Source organism: Scophthalmus maximus, chromosome 19 (assembly GCF_022379125.1).
Source record: "Scophthalmus maximus strain ysfricsl-2021 chromosome 19, ASM2237912v1, whole genome shotgun sequence".
In the NCBI taxonomy this organism is placed as follows: domain Eukaryota; kingdom Metazoa; phylum Chordata; class Actinopteri; order Pleuronectiformes; family Scophthalmidae; genus Scophthalmus; species Scophthalmus maximus.
In genome coordinates, this window is record NC_061533.1 from 12,662,702 (window position 1) to 12,683,354 (window position 20,653).

General features: G+C 41.4%; 1 protein-coding gene across 1 annotated transcript in view; it reads left to right on the forward strand.

Moving 5' to 3' along the window:
* ank1a (ankyrin 1, erythrocytic a) overlaps positions 1–20,653 on the forward strand; it is a 76,736-nt gene that overhangs the window by 15,762 nt on the left and 40,321 nt on the right. The window contains exon 2 of the mRNA XM_035639146.2: positions 11,294–11,386. Within this exon, the coding sequence (XP_035495039.1) occupies positions 11,294–11,386 (93 nt within the window). The remainder of the gene's footprint in view (positions 1–11,293; positions 11,387–20,653) is intronic.

Consider the following 20,653-nt stretch of genomic DNA (forward strand, 5'->3'; position numbering starts at 1 on the left):
TTTTCCTACAGTACAAATTTGTCCTCATATGCTGGTTATGTGAGAATATTATATCACCCTGATCTCATACGGTGTACTGTAGGTGAAACGGCACCCGACATTATGGTCAAGTGACTGTTGGACTGTTTAATTCGAGTTTGTCCTTTCACTGACAGTTTAGAGGGATATTGTTGAAAGAGGCTGGTGGGTAACATATGCAGGCTTCGGGTACATGCCACCATCACATCAGAAAACAGGGCTTTAGAAAGATGAAAACCTTTGTCAGAGCGAGTAATACCTGTTTGAGAACACATGTCCAGCATCACTGGCAGAAAGACGACTTTGACATTACTGTAATAACACAACATGACAGAGTGGGCGTTTGAACTTGAATTTAAGAAAGATATAAACACGGAGTGAGGGATGTTGGCAGACTGACGAGGGCTTACACAATGTTGGGGATCCAGCTTGGTACTTCCTTGGCTGTTCATCCCTTCTGCTCCTGAATGCCCATGTGCTGTCTAAGGTTGAAATTATTTTGAGTCATTGCTTCTGGTTGTAGACTTTGTGTTTTCTACATCCTGATAAGGCCATTTTGAGGCGGTTGTATTCAGAACTCTTGAAGCAGTGTGTCCCCTTGTCCCCTCTGTTAACAATAGGACATATGTTGTCCTTTATGGTACTATACTATTAAAACACTGTACACTAGAGAGTTTGATATTAAATTCATGTTTCATCTTGCAGCTGACTCTACTGTTCTTTCATTCAGTAGCTCTATTGAATGGGACACTCCTGGTCCTGGGTTGTTTATCACACAAAAACGTGATGTTTGATTTTTGTATTGAGCTTTTTTCAGAGCGCGCTGTGTTCTCTTACTTCAAAGTATTGAGCAAATTCATGATTTGTCTGTCCGTCTGTCTTTGATCCAATATATTTGCACTCCATACCCCGACTCTCACTGATGATAATTTATTCAGATTTTTTTCCCCACACATTGTTGCTGCCAGTACAAACATGTTCCTACAGTAGGGCCAACAGTGTGTCACCTTTTCACCTTCTGCTTTTTCTCCCTCTTGACCCGCTCATCGTGTACAGCTTCAGTTACAATGTTCGCTCTCATCACATCCAAACCTTCCCGCTCTCTGCTCTACCCTCCCTTTTGTACTTTTTGTTCCTGTTTCTTTCTGGCTCTCTAGTTTTCTCAACGCTCACATTTTTGTACTCTCTTCTTCTTTTTATGTCTCTTTAGTCCTTGAACTGACCTGAGCCCCTCCATGTGTGCGTCTTTGTATGTTCGCGTCTTTGACAACCCCCTCGAGCCACTCTCACCCATCAAATCCCAGCTCAAGGACTCTCTTCCTGTTTCAGAGGGCTTTGCTAAGGGTTAGGGACTTCTCTGTGGTTGGTATGTGTCCCCTTTAGAGAAGGATGCTTGCTTTGTGAGAACAGAAGTGTGTTTTTCTCAGGCCACAGGTGTGCAGCAGTGGGGAGCTCTTATTGAATGTGTCTCCTCTTGCTAGAATAATGTGAAAGGAAAGTTAATTTAGATGTTGAGTGATAGTGGGGGTTAAGGGTTTGCAATGTTTATCCCAACTCAGTCTGTAACATACCACAAACGACAGTAAGTTTGAGCTTTGCAAAGATTAACTCTTTGAGCACCCAAAATAAGGACCTCAAGGGTTTGAGGTCGGAATTATTTTTAAGGCCAACTGAATTCAGCCGATGTGATTTTCCTCACGACATGCTCTTGCAGGTGTCTAGACAAGATGTTCAAAAACAGAGAAACAAAGATGCGTTTTCCAGAACATCTTATCCAGCCTGACTAATCAGACCTTCCAGACTGTCGCTCTGAGAGCATAAAATGGATGCTCTTCATTTTTGTGTAAGTAAACTAACTCAAAAGAGCACCATCAGCCAATTCGTTTTTTGTCACATCATCTTTCAACATTAGGTCAGCCCATCCACATGCAGAGCCAGCACCGTGTATCATTTCCTTCCCCCTGTGCTGGTGTGTATATATTTTTTCACTATTTTCACTGTTATATTCTTTGATTAAAGATAATCATTAAATCGAAAAAATAATGAGCAGATTAGTCTATAATAGAAATAAGTGTTGCTTGCAGCCCGACACAGATTTCTGCTAATGGCAGGATTTATAGATTACATACTGTAGTGATGCAGACATTATCTGATTACACAAACAGTAACAGGTATCGCCTGCAGCATGTACAAGTTAAGCACTGTGGAGATTCACGTTTTTCTTAATTCTTCTCCTTGTTTCATCATCTCACTCCTTCCCTTTCCTATTTTCTCTTTTTTTCTGAGAGAAAGAGGAGGAGGAAGACATGGGAAGGGAACTAGGGATCCCAGATGGAAATTTTCAGAGAGGAGAGATAGAGGACAAGAATTGAAAGGGGGAGGGGGGTATGAGAGTATGGCAATGTCGATGGGGAGGTGAGGAAAGCTCCATGAAAGCTGCTTCACTGTCCACCAACTGAATGAGCCCATGCTGCTGATAAGGACGATGAAAGGAATAATGATGGCAGTGGGGGGCTATTTTTAGATGCATTTAGCGTGCCTGCTTTGTATGACTGTGCATGAGAGTGTAAACCTCTCTTTACATCGACCGGGTCATACGTGCAGGCATGTGCAGAGAGGTGTGTGTGTGTTTGTGCGTGTGTGTGCGCATGTGTGTGTGTGAAATTGTGCATGTATTTATCTTGGCTCCTGTCCCATTGTGCACATGGGTGTAGGTTTAAGCCACGTGCCGTAAGTGCTGACTACAGAATAAGGGAAGAGCTGCAGTAAGAAACTCAATGTGCCCTCCTCATGAACATGCAGAGAATTGCTTTTCAACAGCTGTGTGTGTGTGTGTGCGTGTGTGCGCGCGTGTGTGTGTGTGTATCAGTGCTGGCCTCATAGTGGAGTCTATGGAGTCAGAAACAATGGGAGAGAAGGAAGGAAGGAAAGAAGCATGAACTACACCATCCTTTCCTCCTTTCCTGACCAGATAAATAGCACATTTTCATCCAGTTAAAAAAAGTAACATTATTCTTGTCCCCATCTGGTTCTTTCATGATATCTTGCTGCCATCTTTTGTCCACATCTTTTACAATCAATTCTGCCAACATTAATATTCAGATTTTATTGTTTTTTTAACATAGTCATGACCTTACTTTGAATCCAGTGCCAGCCGGAGTTTGTGATATCACAGACTTAATAGATTTCATTATCTTGTGAGTGAATCAAACGGAAGATAACAACAGTGTTAATGGTGCAAATCTTCACACCAAGCTGGTACATTAAAGTTCCTCAAATGTAATTCTTCTCCTCCTCAGTTCCCCCCAAAGCAGTTTTGGGGGGCTTTCTCTGCCCTAAGGTTGGGAAGAAGAATCCATTCTTCTGTGGAATTGGACATTGCTTAATGCTTTGTCTCTCATCCTACAGCTGGCTGGCTGCTGTCTTTACCACCTGAGAATATTACCCTTCAGTTTCAAAATCTCCTCTGTGAATCCAATCAACGATTGGGGAGTTTTCTCTGAACAGCTATGCAGCAGCCATCTATTTTATTGCCTATCCACATCATGGCACTGCGGTGTGAACAGTCTTGGGACTGACTGTTGAGTGATTGGGTTAGGGTTCACTTCAGTACATTTAAAACCTGACTCCAATATTTCTCAAATCGAACTGATAAAGGTCAAGTTGCATTTTGTGTGTTTGTGTGTGTGTGTGTGTGTGTGTGTGTGTGTGTGCGCGCGAGCGTGTGTGTGTGTAAACGATTACATACAGGTTTGAATGGGAGGAACATTTTTGCACCACAGCAAAGGGGCATAATGAGCGCACTACATGTAGTAGTGAGAGAGGGACAGTACAGCTCTGACAGATGACCAACAGAACCTACAGCTCTATTCTGCCAACTGCTGAGCACAGACATACACATAGAGTAAACATACTATATGAACACATGAACAACCCACCCACAACCGCTGGAGGCGTAACAAATCTGAAACTGTGCTCAGTTTCAACCTGCTGCTTCTGCTGCAGCTGCAGCCTGTTGGGCTCTCATTACTTTACAAATGTAAGAATTAACAATCGAACACATGTAAATCACAAGATTATTATGATATTTGAAGTTAGGACAAGCCGTTTTTTTTCATTTTTCTGTCTTCCATGCATATCATGTGACTAGCAGTGACTGATCACAGCTGCGGTAAGAGTTTGGCTGGTTTGGTTAGGCCAACATTTATAATAACAATGGGATCTCATCCACCTTATGTTTTTTTTACCTTTTGCATTTTATGGAAAACTTTATGATTTGTCTTCACCGGGTGTGTTGATCTAGTGTTTGTCAGAATAGTGTCTTAAGCCTGCGAATGCAGATCTGTTGTATACACATGTATTGTTTGAAAATGTATTATTACAGGTCTCATGTTAAGCAGAAACATTACATGTTGTTTTTGTTTCAGAAGCAGACGATGACCTCAGGCTTTTCATTGTCAAAAAAATTACTTGTTTCACTTCTTAACGTCTAATCTTATTGGCGTTCAGTTTTGAGACATGATGCTCTGTGTGGCTAGACTACACACTGCATGCGGATTATCAGTGGGCAGTAATATATTTTGTCCAGTGCTATGATAGCCGTGCCCTGGTTTAAAGACCTAGATGTATTGTCTACACTGATATTTGCGCTACAGCAGCTGTTCCTGTTGGTTTAGTCTTGGCATGGCTCTTTGGCTACACTTATTAAAGCATGTAACGTTCATGCTACACTTGGCAGGGTCGATTGCTGGACTGGTTGGTGGTACTGTCGTGAGTGCTGACGTGAGGCTGGGTAATCCACCGGCTGCTCTGTTATGCCTGTGCACAGCCATGGGCTGGCCCCATACAAAAGAGCAGACCTGAAAAGCACCATAATGAGGCACAGGCTGAAAGAAAAGGCATGTCTCTTTCCATTTCTCTGAGCGAAAAGAAAAGAGCAACATAAAAGAATAGAGGACAAGAAAGAAAGATGAAAATAAGCCTCTCAAATCCAGGTTCTTGGCTGTGCTGTCTCTTTGAGTTTATCTTTTTTTTCATGCATGTGTTTTATTATGGTAATGAAAGGTTGGATAAAAATTGTCTGGTATGGAAGATCAACGCTTTACAATGGAAAGAGGAGAAAAAAGGCGTGAGGGGCAGGGGCTACAGCTAAATGTCATTGATAAAACATAAAGAAATTTAAACTGGCTTCCCTCTCCCTCATACTGTTCATTTTCTCTTTCTTTTAATCTCTTTTTCTTTTACAGAGCTTTACTCCAAACGTTACAAGACCCAGGGGTTCTCACAAATCATGAAAACATTGTTCACTCTATGTCATATTATAGTTCAACGTCATAGTGCTCCGACTATTGTAAGCACTGAAATTTCATTGAAGCAGGTTCATTGAATCAAAAAATCCTTTGTCAGTTTGTCTCAGTTTCTTCTCTTCCATCTTTTTATCAATGTGATTACTCACAATAACTTTTTGCATCCCTATAAACGTTTACATTACAGTAAGTGTACGTGTGTCAGTGGGCACTCTAAAGCTTCTCTACTGTAGTTTAAACAGACTCCTCCACTCGACAATCCCTCAGTATAGGTATTCTCTGAGGAAAACAAAAAAGGGACAAACAGAAGAGGTTGTGCTCCATCTGCACTGCAGTGAACATCAAAGCGGTCTGCCCTCTGTGTGCTGTGATGTTAATCTTTCTGCTTTAATGACCTCTGACCTCCACAGGCTCTAAACACAGTATGGGAACAGAGGGAAAACAGAAGGGATTGAGTACAGTCCAATACATTGGCCCCTGTGTAATCTGTTGCACCTAATAATATGAGGCTGTTTATCGTTTTGTTAAGCAAGTATCCTGCTGGGGGTCTACAGGTTTTCCTCTTTTCTATTAAGCGTTTTTCTTTTTTTTTGTCAAATGTCATCAAGATTTTGGGTTGGAGGTTAATTTGACTCATCTTAGTCTTTTTCATCCCGTGTTTCTTATGTTCAAGCCCTGTTGATCACAAATACAAAAGAATTAATAAAAGTGAGCGAAGCTATGTGTGGGCTCTAACAGAGGTCCGACAGTCAACATTCTAATCAGTTTTTACATGTTTTTAAAATCATTTAAAGACCCTAACAAATTTGATCAGGTTTGCTTAAACCTGCATTATGAGAGTTTTTGGCCACTTGCAAACACAAGATGTATATACACACACCAATATCAAATCACAGTACAAAGCTAATATGATGATATGTGATTGCAAGTTTGTTAATCATACATCCTATACAACTAAAAATACAACTTGAGCCAAAATCCCTCAAAATCTTTGACATTTGTTTAGCAGCTGTAATAGTTAAATCAGAGTTTTTATGCTGGATTTCATCAGTGTAGAATATTGTTTGTGCACACCAATGTGGTGGTCTCCTTGAAGACTGAACAAGAGTGGACCCGTGTCACTGTTCCAAAAGTCCAAAGGATTTTGTCATGACACAAATGTATTCCACCATGTTCATAGCAAAACAACATAATTACTGACTTACTTCACTGAAAGGTCAAGAGGGCAGGCAATAGGTCAATGTGAGAGTGAGAGCCCTCTGCTGTTTCAGATTTCTAATAAGAAGTGGCAGCCCTAGAGGACAGTAAAGGATGAAGAGGGTGGCTGCACATGCTCGCACACGAGTGTGTACTGAACATGAAGAGAGCGACAGTGAACCGAGACAGACAGTTAGACAGATAGTGAAAGAAACGGGAAAAAAAAGGCTTGAGGTGATAGTTGGAGGTGGCCGCACAGTCCTTCTCTTTCATCCAGCTGGCGTTGCCACCTGTGCCACCTCTCCCCTGCTGATGGAGCTCAGGCTGGTTGCTCCTGGGCACAAAGCTGGCAGCTCTCTGCAATGCATTATTAATCAGGCTGTGATCTTGAGGGCTCTCCTCTTCATTCTCACTCTGTTGTCTCTTTACACTCCTCTTCTATATCTGCCTTGACTCACCTGCTTACATCTAACACCTGTCACCCATTGTGGAGGTGGGGGTCTTTTTGTTGTAATGCACCAAACCAATTAGAGTTATTATGGAACATATTCAAGGAATTTTGTTGTGAGTTTTATGCCCATATACTGTATACAGACATATTGGACAGCGTATTTTTATTTTTTAAAATTGTTTAAGTTTGATCAGATCATGTAATGAGTCTTGTGACACTTGATCTGCAATAACATTTCACCATCTGAACTTTAAAAAAAATAATGAAATGCTGCCATTAAGACCAAGATCTTTAAGCCTTTGGACACAATTTCACATTAAAGAAGAAAGGGCTTGTAGGTGTTTCTTCATTTCTCAACTTAGGGAATCTTAAATTGTTGGTTTGGATAATGGCTCACACATGTAAATACTCCACAAATACTCCTGGCGTGCTCATTTAAGTTGTGTTGAAAATGGAAAACCATTTAAATCAGGTGTGATTTCAAGAAGAGCTTTCTCCGCCCCGGCACCTCAGTGCAGATGCTATCTTTTTGTATTTTATTTTCCTTCAGGAGTTGAATAATTTAGTAGTGGTCCATTTAGTTTACATACAGTGTCAGCCTTTCACGAAGAACTCGCCAGTCAGTGGCCTAGTTTGACTCATGACATAAGACTTGATGTTTGTCCTGTGCTTGATGAGAACGAACAGGAAGGCGAACAATCAAGAGAGAAGGGGATGAACCGCAGGACTAAAATAAACTGGCCTGATGAATTGGTGTTTTGAGAGAGGTGCTTGGTTGTAAATGCTGCAGTCGTTTGTATATCGCAGCTCCTCTGTTCCTTATTGTTCTCGTTGTTCTCACACAGAGGGAGAGTGAGTTATGGAGGCAGTGCAGGTCCATTGAGCAGCAGAGAGCTGTTCTCTCCCCGTGGAGCACCTTCTCTAATGAAAGGGCTGTGCACGACGCTTCTCACCAGCTCAACCAATCATATGTATTCCACATATAGTAATGATAGTTATAATAATATCAATAGCACAGACAACCTACAGGCAATTTTCAAATAAATGATCAAGAAGAATGGTTATTTTCTTCCCGTCTTTACTACAAATGTTTGCACGGGTACAGAGTTTGATATTATATCCTTAAGCAAAAGATTTCTGGATTTAACCACCAAAAACTGCCATGCTACAAAAACTTGTTAACTCAAAATGTATGTGCATGTCTGTACTTTTGTGATTATAACTTTCTTACTTTCGTCCATTTCTCTGTCCACTTGAAGTTTTCATACATCAGCATATAGCAAATGATACTTGTGACAAAGTAAACACAGTGAAAGCATTGTTATGTGATCTTTCACTAGTTCCCCCTTTCTCAGTGGACTACTCTCTAATCATTCTTCCACTTCTCTCTCTCTCTCTCTCTTTCACTCTCCTCTTTCTTTAATAGGAGACTTTCTCTGACTTGAACTCCCCTCTTTCTTTAATAGGAGACTTTCTCTGACTTGAACTCCCCTCTTTCTTTAATAGGAGACTTTCTCTGACTTGAACTCCCCTCTTTCTTTAATAGGAGACTTTCTCTGACTTGAACTCCCCTCTTTCTTTAATAGGAGACTTTCTCTGACTTGAACTCCCCTCTTTCTTTTCGACTCCTGTCCTCAGTTCTGTCCTCGGTGCTGCCTCTGTAGCTGACACTGTGAGGGATAAGCTGCAAATGTGGAGAGATAAGAGCCTCTGAAGTGGCCCTACTTTGGAGCTCATCAGGAAGGTTTAAGGGCCCATAAAGTAGGCAGGGACAAAATGTCCCTTTTCTTTTCTGCTGTACATGACTCATATGTTGTCCTATGCTTGTCTTGGAGTTTGATGTAGAGTAGGCCCAAATGCCAAGAGTACTAGTTAGTTGTCATGAGACTACGAGTTTAATCCTTTTATCCCTCAAATCGACAGCGTAATGGTTCGAGTTCCCTCAGGGTGTCTGTTCAGGATCCAACAGGCTCCACAGAAAATAGCCTGTTACCCTTATCAGCACCTCTCTCCCCTTCTGCCTCACTCTGTTTCCACCCCACCTCCTCCTCCACCAAATCTTCACCCCTCTCTCCCTGTCATCACTAGCCGTCTGCTACTTAATCCAATTATTCTTTTAAGCTGACACGCTCTGTAACTCACCACAAACTCTCAGGACTGACGCCGCTGTGCATCACGTACACACCCACACCCACACAAACACAAATAAACACATACATACACTACCCCCTTCACACACATTCACATGCACAGTGTTACTACGAAGTATTTCTCACAGATGAAGGTCATGCAAAATGTAAATTTATACTTAGAATGTTTTTTATAGAGGATTGATAGCATATGCAACTACAATGCTTTGTGGTTGTACATTCTAGTCGCCCCCTTCTGCTCGTGTTGTCTATTTTGGGGTGTCCTAACAGAGGCTTTGGCCTCTACCGTCTGATTCACTGTACCCTTGAGGTGACTCCCACAGTTTCTGTATATTGTCCTCCACTTCCCTGCAATGTGTTTAGCATCTAATGCATTTGTCTTCACGGACACACCACCTGACACAGAAGCCCCTTCTCCCTCTTTGTGTTTGTATCTCTGTCCTTATGGGGATCAAATTTCCTCACTAGTGTTGAAAAATTAGGGATTTCTTGCATTTTGTCTGTTCATCTATTTAAAATACTTTTTTTCACGTTAGTATTTAAGATTACATTTAAACTTAAAAGTTTCGTTAGGCTTACATGCAGTAAGGATAACGTTTAAAGGAGCCAATATACATGGTCGGACTATATATCTCCCAAACTAATCTAACAAATGCAGTACATACACGTGCCTTGTCCCTGAAACATGCAATTGCTATATCCTCACTTTCTCTCGTCATGTTCTGTGTTAAAGGACACGTTCTACCGATTTCTCCTTCACTCATCACTTCTTGTGCTAAATGGTCCTTCAGTGTAAAATAAATGTTATTTTGCAAGGTGAACGTGTGACAGTCCGCATCACTGCATCTTAAAAATATAACACAAGCAGTTCTGAAATTGATGGTGTAAAGCAAATAGTAAATGTGCAGTAGCAGCCATGACAGGGTAATTAATCCTCTGATTCTGCGACTTTACCCCAGTGCCGATTTTGACGGGTATTTGTGCTGCAGCGGGGTAGCGAGTGTCACAAGAAGGAGCTGCGTTTGGTTGTTTTTGGTGCTGACGCGACATCAGTCAAGAGTAACAGATGGGGTTTTGTGTGTGTGTGTGTGTGTGTGTGTTTTTCAGGGTGACCGGGAATAGAGTTGGCTACTCTACAGTATATGTTAGATCTGAATCTCAGCTGAGGGAGTCTGAGCAGACTTGATATGTAACAGTCTGCCTGGCTGTCTGTCTGCAGCGGGACTGTTGGGTGATGTCTGTCTGTTTTATTGTCTGTCCGATTCGCTGAGAGGAGCAGACATTCGGGCCATTCTGAAAAAAATCCATTTCTTATCTAGAGCTAACAGACCTTTGTGGGCAGTTTTTACAGTATTGTTTCAACAATTCCTGTCGAGCCTTTTGTATATTCAATGCCATCCACTTGCGTACTGTACATGCGTTAGGAAGAAAAATTGATTCTTTGCATTGATTCTTCTGTGCATACGCTGTTTCTCAAAGTATCTCAGTCTTACTCTGTTTTATTCTTTCTGTGTTATTGATTTAAAGAATATTATTATGTTGTGTCTTTTGTACTGCACACATGTGGTTGCACATTTCTGTATGTGAATTCTGGGTAAGTACACTACATTTTGTGTCCGGATGCCATTTGCACCAGCGCGATATGAATGACTCAATTGTGTAGTCCTTTCCACAGAGACACAGCTGATTCATCTGTGAACCACAAACCATCAGCACCAGATTCTCCTCCATCAGCATCAGTGGGTCGTTGCCCAGCGATCACCACTGTATGTGTGATGGTCGTGCCCCACACCGTGCTTCCACTCTCATACCACTCATCCTAACCTGACCTGTTTCCTGCAGAGAGAGTTTGGGGTGGACAAGCAGGGTGGGTTTGGATGGGGCGGGGCTGGGTTTGGGTTGGGTTGGGTTGGGGTAGGGTGGCCCCTCTTCCTGCTCTCTTCCTCCCGTCCCTCCCTCCTCCACCCTGTCTTCAACTATATCTCATAAGTAATGTTCACCTGTTCCTCTTTGAATCCTTTTCATTCCCTTGGCCATAGTTTTCTGTCCGCTCTGTTGCTCTCCTCCACCCCGCCTCTCTTTTTTACCCCTTTCTATTCTGTCTCTCCATCGCTCTGCTTCTCACTGCTGCGATTAACTGGGCTCTGTCTTTATGTCGTATGTCCTTTTAGGCCCACGCCGTGCATCGCTGGCTAATCGATCAGGACAGTAGTGTGAGCTCTGAGATGCCGGATGGCCAAGGAGTATGGCACTATGATGATGAAGTAAATATCTGCAACACGTATATCTGGCTTTTCCTTTTTCTATATATTGTGGTGGAAATTATCTATATATCTATATGTATATATATTCTGTATATATGACCATCTTGTATCTGTCACTTAAAGTTTTTGTCACTGTTGTTGCTCTGCTGTTGTTGTTGTTTTTTATCTTTATCTCTCTTGTTTTTGTTGTGTTTTGCGTATGGTATCGTAGTTCTGGTTCCTTTGACTTTCTAGTGTTTCTGTTGTGCTGTGAGCTGATTCAGTCAGGTGTCGTGGGATCAGGCTGGAGCTTTTTTCTTTGTTCCTGTCCTTGCTTGATGTATTGTACTAACTTGCTGATTTTAATTTTGTCATTTAGTTGGATTTTTTTTGCGTCCTTTCTTTTACTTCCACAAATTTATACGTAACATAAGTGTGTATCTGTATCTATATTTACATCTATATCGGGGTCTGTGATTTCTCTGAAATTAATGTTGACAAGCAGCATATTACATGGCAAGAGTCCACGGGCAAAGTATTGCTTTGATGTAACATCCATAGACTCAAGTTTCTTCTTATATATTCTTATTTCACATAAAACAGGTTTACAGTAGTGATAATAGACAATAGTCCGAAGTATTTTTCCTGTGGGTTCTTCAGATTTATAAAATATGCTTGTGTCATTTGTACCACTGTGTTCGTATTTAGGATTAAATTAAGGTGTGTGTGTTTTTATGGGAGAGAGAGTGAAGCAGAAATGTGTGTGTGGGGTTAGGGGGGTCAACCTCTTTATACTTACCAGTGTGTATGTGTGCATGCTTTGTTTCCGTCCTTGCATGGCTTTATTCTCTGTATGAAATCCGATTTGAATGTCTGTCTGTGTTCTGTCTGTGCTTCAGTCTGTGTTTGTGGTTTTCCTGGTGAGTGCTGTAGATGTTGTGGTTCTGCCCCGTCTTTGCCGGCGCCTTTAATGTGTCAGTGTTGTGTATTGTGGCAGTTGTGTCTTGTTCTCCGGTGTCCGTGTTTGCTGTCATGTTCTGTGCCTGTGTTTTGTCTGTTTTTTATCAGTTGAAACAGTCTGGGATACGTTTGCCAAAGGTTTTTATTGCACCTATCTTACAGATGAGCTTAAACCTGTTGTTACTCGATGGAGGTGAGCTCATCTGGGCTGCAATACAGCTGCTGGGAAACTTGTTCCAGACGACTGAAGCCCCTGATGATTTTCCCTCAAATCCTAGCTCCCCCTTCCGCTCATGTCAAATTCCTAAACCTACTCTCCCGATCTCCATATTGCCCCCAAACACTCTGGAGCATTATTGGTTTTGTAAACCATTGGAAAGTGCAGAGTCAAAAAGAGCATGTAACTAAAAAAGATGACTGAAAATATTTAACACTGAATGAATGTAACACGTAGAAGGCAAGTGGACAAGTGTGTAAACCATCATTGACAACAGTTTTCCCTGGCCATTGGCCCAACACACAACAATATGGAGGATTGTCTTTCCCTCGGTGATGCTCATGACTGTGTATGCATTGGGAAATTGTATTCTTACTCTTTTGCTTTGAATTTCATTGTCTCATTTTGGGTGAATGGGAGAAAGATAATATTGTATTAGTTTATTTATTTGTCAGTACTGTAAACATCATCCTGTTATTTCTACAGAGTCAATCCTGTTGATACATTAGACCCATTCTAATGTTCAGTTTTCAGTTTCCAAACTGGTTTACCAATAACATAGAGGTCGACAGGAGAGTAGACTGAGTATAGAGAAGGTTTGTGGAAGGAAATGTGGCGATCGCTTGGTCGGAGCAGAGACATACAAAGTACAGAGACAGAGAGGAAAAGTGGTGCAGTGATAGATCGTCCTTATGAGCTCAGTCCCCCTCGCTGGCCCTCAGCCAACACAGCAGTGGAAAACAACAGCAGCATTAACCAAATCCCACAACACGGTGTCACCTTCCCTAGTTAGTGATTACTAGAAAGCTATCTCATTTTCTTTAAACATCTTCCTGTGATGTCCCAAATTCATTTACAAAAATATGTTTTTGTATTTCCACTGCTCACCAGAATAATAAATGAAATCTAATAATGCATCAAACCTGCAGACTGTTTAGCACAGTTATCTAGACATCTTCATTTGTAAGTAAAAATCTGACACTGCAAAGTAAAAGTGTGTGCACAACTCACGACTAGCATTTAACGAAGGTCACGGTGGAACAGGTTGGAAGTCGGGATATTAACTGCTGCGCAAGGCTCCACCAGTTTTTTTAATTGGCCAATCACAGGGTCTGTGACAGGTCTTATCCATAAGCCTCCATTATAAAATTGACATCTGTAAAACTGGTGAAACGAGAAAAACCAACAGTGAACAAATGAATTATAATTATAACTGTCTTATGAAATTTTAAAGCTTAAATGTTTCATTTGTTATAGATTTGTTTACAACAGACAGTTAAGGTAATCATTTTACAATTGCTTTCTTTTCACTTTCAGATAAACTTACCAACCCAGAGGTTTATTTACTTCTTGCTTGTCTGATCGCTCGTGTTTGTTACACGCTTGAACTCGGTTGACTGTTGAGTAAAGAGACCTTAGCAATAAATGTGCTGGGGAAAAAAAATGATGCTAACTGAGATGAACTGAATGGCCAAAGCTGTTGTAACGTACAAAATAAGTTCCCTCCAGCTAAGTTTCATTGTTCTCAGCTTTGGGAACGGTCGGAATCCAAAAGCATTTAGTACCATGCAGATTGGCCGAGCAGCTCAGTGATTGAAATTTTCACAACCTCTCAAACTGGTCTCACAAACCATGACTCTTTCCCTGAGGGCTGATTTCATTTACACAAAAATCTAACGCTTCATCAAATGCCCGGTTCTACCCCGCCCCCTCCCCTAACACAGAAGTGTGAGATGTCAGAGGTCTGTGTAGAGGCACCGTCCCCTTTGCCATCATTAATAGTTAGTGGGCCTGGAGAATATCCCTTATCATCCCATAGCTCTAATTACCCCTCAGTGAGTCCTTGGAGACAGATGCTCAGGGAGCCAAGCCCGATTCGTCACAGTGCGGCTGCATGGCAGACTCAATATGAAAAAAAAGCAAACTGTCACACTCTGCACTGTCACATAAATTCTCCCCCGTCTCAGTTTCGCTGCTCCAGCTGCTCCCCAGCCCACTGTAGATGCAGACTACATTAGGAAGCCCATTCATGTCCAGCCACCAGCAGTTGGCTGTAATTTGTTTCGGCTAGGGGGGCAGAGTTTAATTTACATGTGAAAGGCCACGGCATATTCAGATTTTGTAACTCTCATTTTTGTCCCAGGGTCTCTGATACCAGCTTTACAGAATGCAGATTAAAGGTAGAGGGGGCTTTACTGCCATTGTGCAACACTGCAAAAGTCGAGTAATAATGTCTCAGTTGGCCAGACCCCAAGTTTAGGAAGGAGACAGGAGAGCAGGGTTCTCCTCGTCTTGCTGACCCATTACAAATGCCAGTTTTCTGGCTTTTTGCAGCAATGAGACTCCTCAAGGGAACGATATGGCCTACAAAGAACACTTTCAATGGAGCCGTCCAAAGAAACTATAACCTAAATTGCTATAGAAATGCAAACCACACCTACTGTGTGCAGTGATGGTTCACTTTACTGGATTTAAAATTATTCTAGATAAGTGGATTCATATTAAAATTTTGAAATTTCACTCAAAAATAATTTACATGAAATTGAAGAAGGTAAAAACTGAGTTAATATCGCTATGCCAACTTCTGTGAAATGGATATATTTTACTCCCAGCACATTTTTACTAATGAGACAAGATATCATATCACAAAGACAAATGTACAAACTTGTCATAAGTAGCCCATGAGAGGGTGAGATTGTGTTGCTTTTGTCGTATGAGCAAACGAGTTGTGTGGATATTACACGTTCAAACTGAACAGCAAAATCCAATAAACTTGTTTCAGGATGATAGTTATCAGAAGAGAGTAGAGATGTATTTGTATTGTCACAAAGCCATGTGACGATGCATTGAACTTTTCCGTCAGCTGCCAAATCATTCCATCAAGCCATGTCCTGAATTTCCCACTTGTTAAAATCAGATTATATCTTTTTACTACTTGTACTTCACCTTACTCACCATTTTATTTCACATTTCTAATGTTATTTTAACCTTCCACATTTTAAAACTTCTAAATAAGTTTATATGACAGTTTTTGCTATGGATGACCTTTAAACAGCACCATTAGTTTTCCCACTTCCATTGAAATCGTAGGGTCTTTTAAGTGTCATCCGTTTTTAGTTTTTTTGTGTTGACTTGAGAAAAAAAAAGGAGAGAGAGAGAGAGGGGAAGTGGAGCAACAATCAATGTGCATGCATGCGTGCATTTGCATGTGTTTTAGATGAATGTGCACAGTGCATGATAAAGGTGCAAGTATACTCCAAAAGAAGTGCTGGTCAGAAAGTCTTAAAGCGATAGAAAACACCTTTGGATGTCTCTCTGTTCAGATTGGCCTGGTGTGTAAACAGTAGGTGCAGAAATGTGCCCAGGTCCAAGTCCTCTAGAATATTTCCCACATTCCAGCTTCCATCCTGACCGCATTAGCAGTGATGAAGACCTGAGTGGCTGCCAGGAGAACTGGGCCAAAAGAGTCTTTTAAAAAAAAAAAATCTGAACAATGGCTCGGACGAATCTGCTCTGTGTTTCATATGCAGATTCTCTGTCTGCTCAACATTTTCACGTTAAACCCTCACGGTTCATGTTCAGCATAGAGCAGAGCAGGAACATCAAATACCATGTACCTGCAATATTTTCATGTTTTCATTTGATTACTGTCAACGGTTTAAGAATTACTACCAGATTTACATGGGCAATTAAAAAAAATTACCATTTTCCAGTTTCACATTTATTGGCTCTCCAAGATTATCTGCTAGCACTAGTGTGAACTATGTTTTTACTTTATGATTTCAAAGGTCATTTCCAGTTTTCTCTTGTTTTAACATCTAAAAACAGCCTTTTTAATAAGGTACAATCGTATTTAATTGTTATGCAGCCTATCACCTTTACACTTCAAACATAGGGGTTTGTTTTGGTAAACACTGGTGGTTTGTGGTGTTGCAATGATGATGTATTTATGTGGAGTAATCGTAACTGAATATTAGTGCCACCACAACCAGGACCTATGGGTGCATATTAGGTTAAATTGGATGAAAACAGCACATTATTTAAAAAACATAGAAGGGTGTTGCAGACAAAATTCAAGAGAAGGGCATTGTAATTTAATTTTGACAGTAATGTTAAAACAATGCTAGCAGAAATATTTATGTTTTAGACCTGAACTATTAGTATGCAGGTGAAAATGAGCCCTTTGGCCCTATCAGGCTGCTTTCTCAGTGTCTGCTGTGCCTCCAGTTATTGATTTGCCTGCGTCGATGACAACCTGCTCCTCACATCCTCACAAATTTACCTAAAAAGTTCAAACACATAAACTTGGCCTCCCAACATGGTTGAATGACGAGTTGCACGACCTTGTTCAGTTTGAGTATACCGCTGCCTCAACTGTATGCCTCTATATGGAAGGTTGCTGTGAGCTGCATACGCGCGTGTTGACCATAACTGAGTGTGTGCTATGCATCTGCATGTATTGCACTGTAGGTGGATGTGTGTGTGCGTGTTGATGTGTACATGAGTGTGTCTGTGTATTTGTGAGGGAGAGTTTGAATGTGTGTGCGTGTTAAAGTAGTTGAATGGAGGCCTTTTGAGTAATTGGCATCAGTCTTATCATCTTGCTTTTGACTTCCCTTTCCCTGATTCATGAGAGCATCTCCCTTGATTGCTTATATTCGATATTTATTTCCACGTCAATCTCAGATCTGGCCATTGAGGAAGCAAATATTAACTGTTCAAGTGGAGAGCAGCATGACAGAAACATTTGTTAATGAAGAGCTGTCTGTACATAGAAGTCTGAATGGGTCCCTCTTTGCTGCAGACAGCCACTCTGCAGCTACAGTGTAGATACCAGGATGATAGGAAGTGTGTGCAAGAGAGGGATCAGAATCTGACTCAGCAAAGCTGTGCAGATGAAGATGCCATCATACTGTCAACACGACTGTGGAGAAAGATACTGAACTCACATCCACTGTGGCACACGCTCAGTGAGGTTCTGGAGACACCCACCCGTCTCTCCGCTGTGCCATGTACCTCTTTAGCTCTTTCCATCCCTCTTGTCTTTTATCGTTTCATCCCCAGCCTGTTTCCTTTCTACCTGCGCTCTTTATGGTGAGAAATGAGGCTGGTGCTGCCCTGAGGCAAGCCCAAACAAAGGTTTGGAAATGCCACTGTCCCCATACAACTGGTAAACAGACTGTGATCTGAGATACAGTGTATTGACAGATTTGAAAGCTAGCGCACTGAGAACAATATGTAGAATGGTAAAGGACCTTGAATGACATGTAGGGACACCCACAACGTTTGTTCTGGTAAAGAACCTGACATTGTTTCACAATTTTTTTTGTTTGGTGATTCTTCCCACAATCTACAGTACAGGTGCCATCTAATTGGACATGAAGATTACATTGAGGTATCAGCATAAGAGCCAACCAGTACATCAGCCAGGTCAATATTACAGTGCTATCATATTTAACTATTAACTGCTAACAAAAATACAGGCTTGCCTACAAAACACATTCTATTTAATTGTTGATTGCAGTTATAATAGTTATATTTTTAACTTGCATTTATTTATATCTGAATCTGTCCAGTGTTGATTGATTTCTAGTTCTAGTGTATTTATTGCTTTAGAAGCATACACTATATATATATATATATATTTTACCTTCAATAAACGTAATGGTTTTGTGCCTTTCCTTAAAAATAAAATGAAGTGGGTTTCCCCCTTTAGTCACGATATTGCACCAATGTTGTTGATCGTTCCGGAAATCCAATTTTACAGAGACTCAATATTCAAAGGGAACGACTCTTCTGAGAGAAGGTTGCTAACCTCACTATTTCTTGGCTGGAAATCATCAGCGATATTGTTATTTCTGTAGCTTTTAGAGTCCCAAACCATAAACACACAAAAACACAGTAGGGAGACATTTTCTTTTTGCTGTACATTTCAGAATTGCTTCATGTCCCACGTCAACGGTGTCATGTTGACTGTGGCAGGTCGAGCTCCTACTGGAGTTTGAATCACTCATCACACATTAGGTCTGAATAGAGTCTGAAAACTCGGGCCACTTCAGCTCTGCGTGTATTAACCAGATGATTGAATTATGGTCCGGCTGCTCGGTTCCTGTCTGATGCTGACTCGAGCCCAGTTGTGACTGATGGTTCTAGCCATCGTTTTTATGGAGTCTGGGTTCTCAGATAGTGCTCAGGTATTACTTGCAGTACATGTAGATACAATGTGGAGAGTTGTGAAGACAGAGTCTCTCTGTGATGCTTTCTCTCTCCTCTTGCACATCTTCACTCTGTATTTATCCATCTCTACCTCTCCACTTATGAAGATGAACGGGAGTCTGACCCGGAACAGACATATTGCCGCTGTCATTCTTCTCTATTGCCTTCATCTTTTCTGTTCTCCTCCCTCGTCTTGAGTATTTCTAACTTCCAGTTTTTGTCTTCTACAGGTCAGTCTGCCTTTGTCACTGAGGTACATGTGCATTTTTTGGGCATGTTTAAGGGCTTCTTGATGTGCCGTATGTGTGAAAGGTATACTATAATTGTCTGAGAGACAATGTGTTCTCTGACGTGATATGTAAACTGCCTTGGAGAGTAAAAGGCAGTTTTAACACCAGCTGCTGTTAAACGTGTGTGAGTGCGTGGGTGCGTGCGTGCGTGTGCAGACTAACACTGCAGAATATTACACTGCCACTAAAGGTCCATCGTAGTAACATCCTTATCACCTCTGAAATGAATAAACTATGAAACAGTTTAGTTTTCAACTGATAATCCTACAGATGTTTCCTGCTTTGGAAACAAGGCTCTGTGAAGTTATTGCCCCCTATGAACCAAATGAATCACGTCCAGTTCCCATGTGTATTACCGTTCCTGCTGCTTTCCCCCTGTTGGCCTGGAGAGTGTGTAGACTACTGTATTCCTGCTGTTAGCAAGGCCCCAGGTACTTCTTTTTACTCGACAGTGAGGATGTTTGCCAGCAGAATGAACAGCACAACGAGTCTCATGCTTTCCTCCCATAACGTTTTTCTCAACAGACAAGTCAAACTGACCAACCTGGCTCAGTTTTTGCAGCGAGATGGACATGATCCCCAACTGGCTTCCCTCCCATAAACTTTGTTAATGGGCTAAATGAAGCATCAAACAACGCTTGAGAATCGCGGCTTGAGCTCACACGTGCTGCGCACTTTGAGGTGCAGGTGTTGGATGAGTGATTTTCATCTGTGACACCCAGATGTCCCTTTTATATTTGATACTCAAGCCTTACATCTATATCTGCTTCCTCTGTGTGGTGTTAAGCTACATGCGACTGTGTAAGAGGCAGAGAGAATAGGGGCCAGACAAGGGCAAAGGAGGTGACAGGTTGAAGAAAGACAGCTGACAGACTACTAGTGTTTATGTTGATTCCTCCCCCATCTTTTCACCTATAGTTTCTGTTCTCTGAGACATCGGGGCATAGGCAATAAACCACCGCAGGCAGCACACGTGGACGGCTGTAGCCCTTTATCCTGCCAACAAGAGAGGCTCGACACAGGGTGCAGAGGGCACGTCTGTACCAAACCTAAATCAACCGGGTTACAAAAAAGCAGGAGTGTGGCCCACGCTTCATAATGAATTGAAACAACACTGGGCCACAGACCCTGACAGTGAGACGCCTGACTATTCAAGAGAATATATTAGGATGTATGCTGGCGCAGAAGTACAGCTTAAATACTCATGATGCTGTGAGCTTTACTCCAGCCCATCTGCATCATATGCAGGTCTGATCACGTTTGTCTTTCCTAAATATTTTTTTCGGACATAAATTAATTTGTACACATATTTTGCTTTGAAGGATGACTGGTGCCTGATATGTTGTCCACAAAATACAATTATTGTTTTTGTTACCTTGAATTACATCTACTCCTTCTGTCTTCACCTAACCTATATGAAAAATCTTGGACCTAAGAAAAAAAAGAGAAAAAAATCAATGATTGGCCTCCAAACTAGTTTTTGTTACTCAGTCATGTGTGAACAGTAAAAAACAATAAATTCGGATTTAATGTGGGCATAGAGAAACTTCCCTCCTTCCACAGACGAATGTGAAAACAACCTTTTAGAGCGGAACTCGGCTCGTG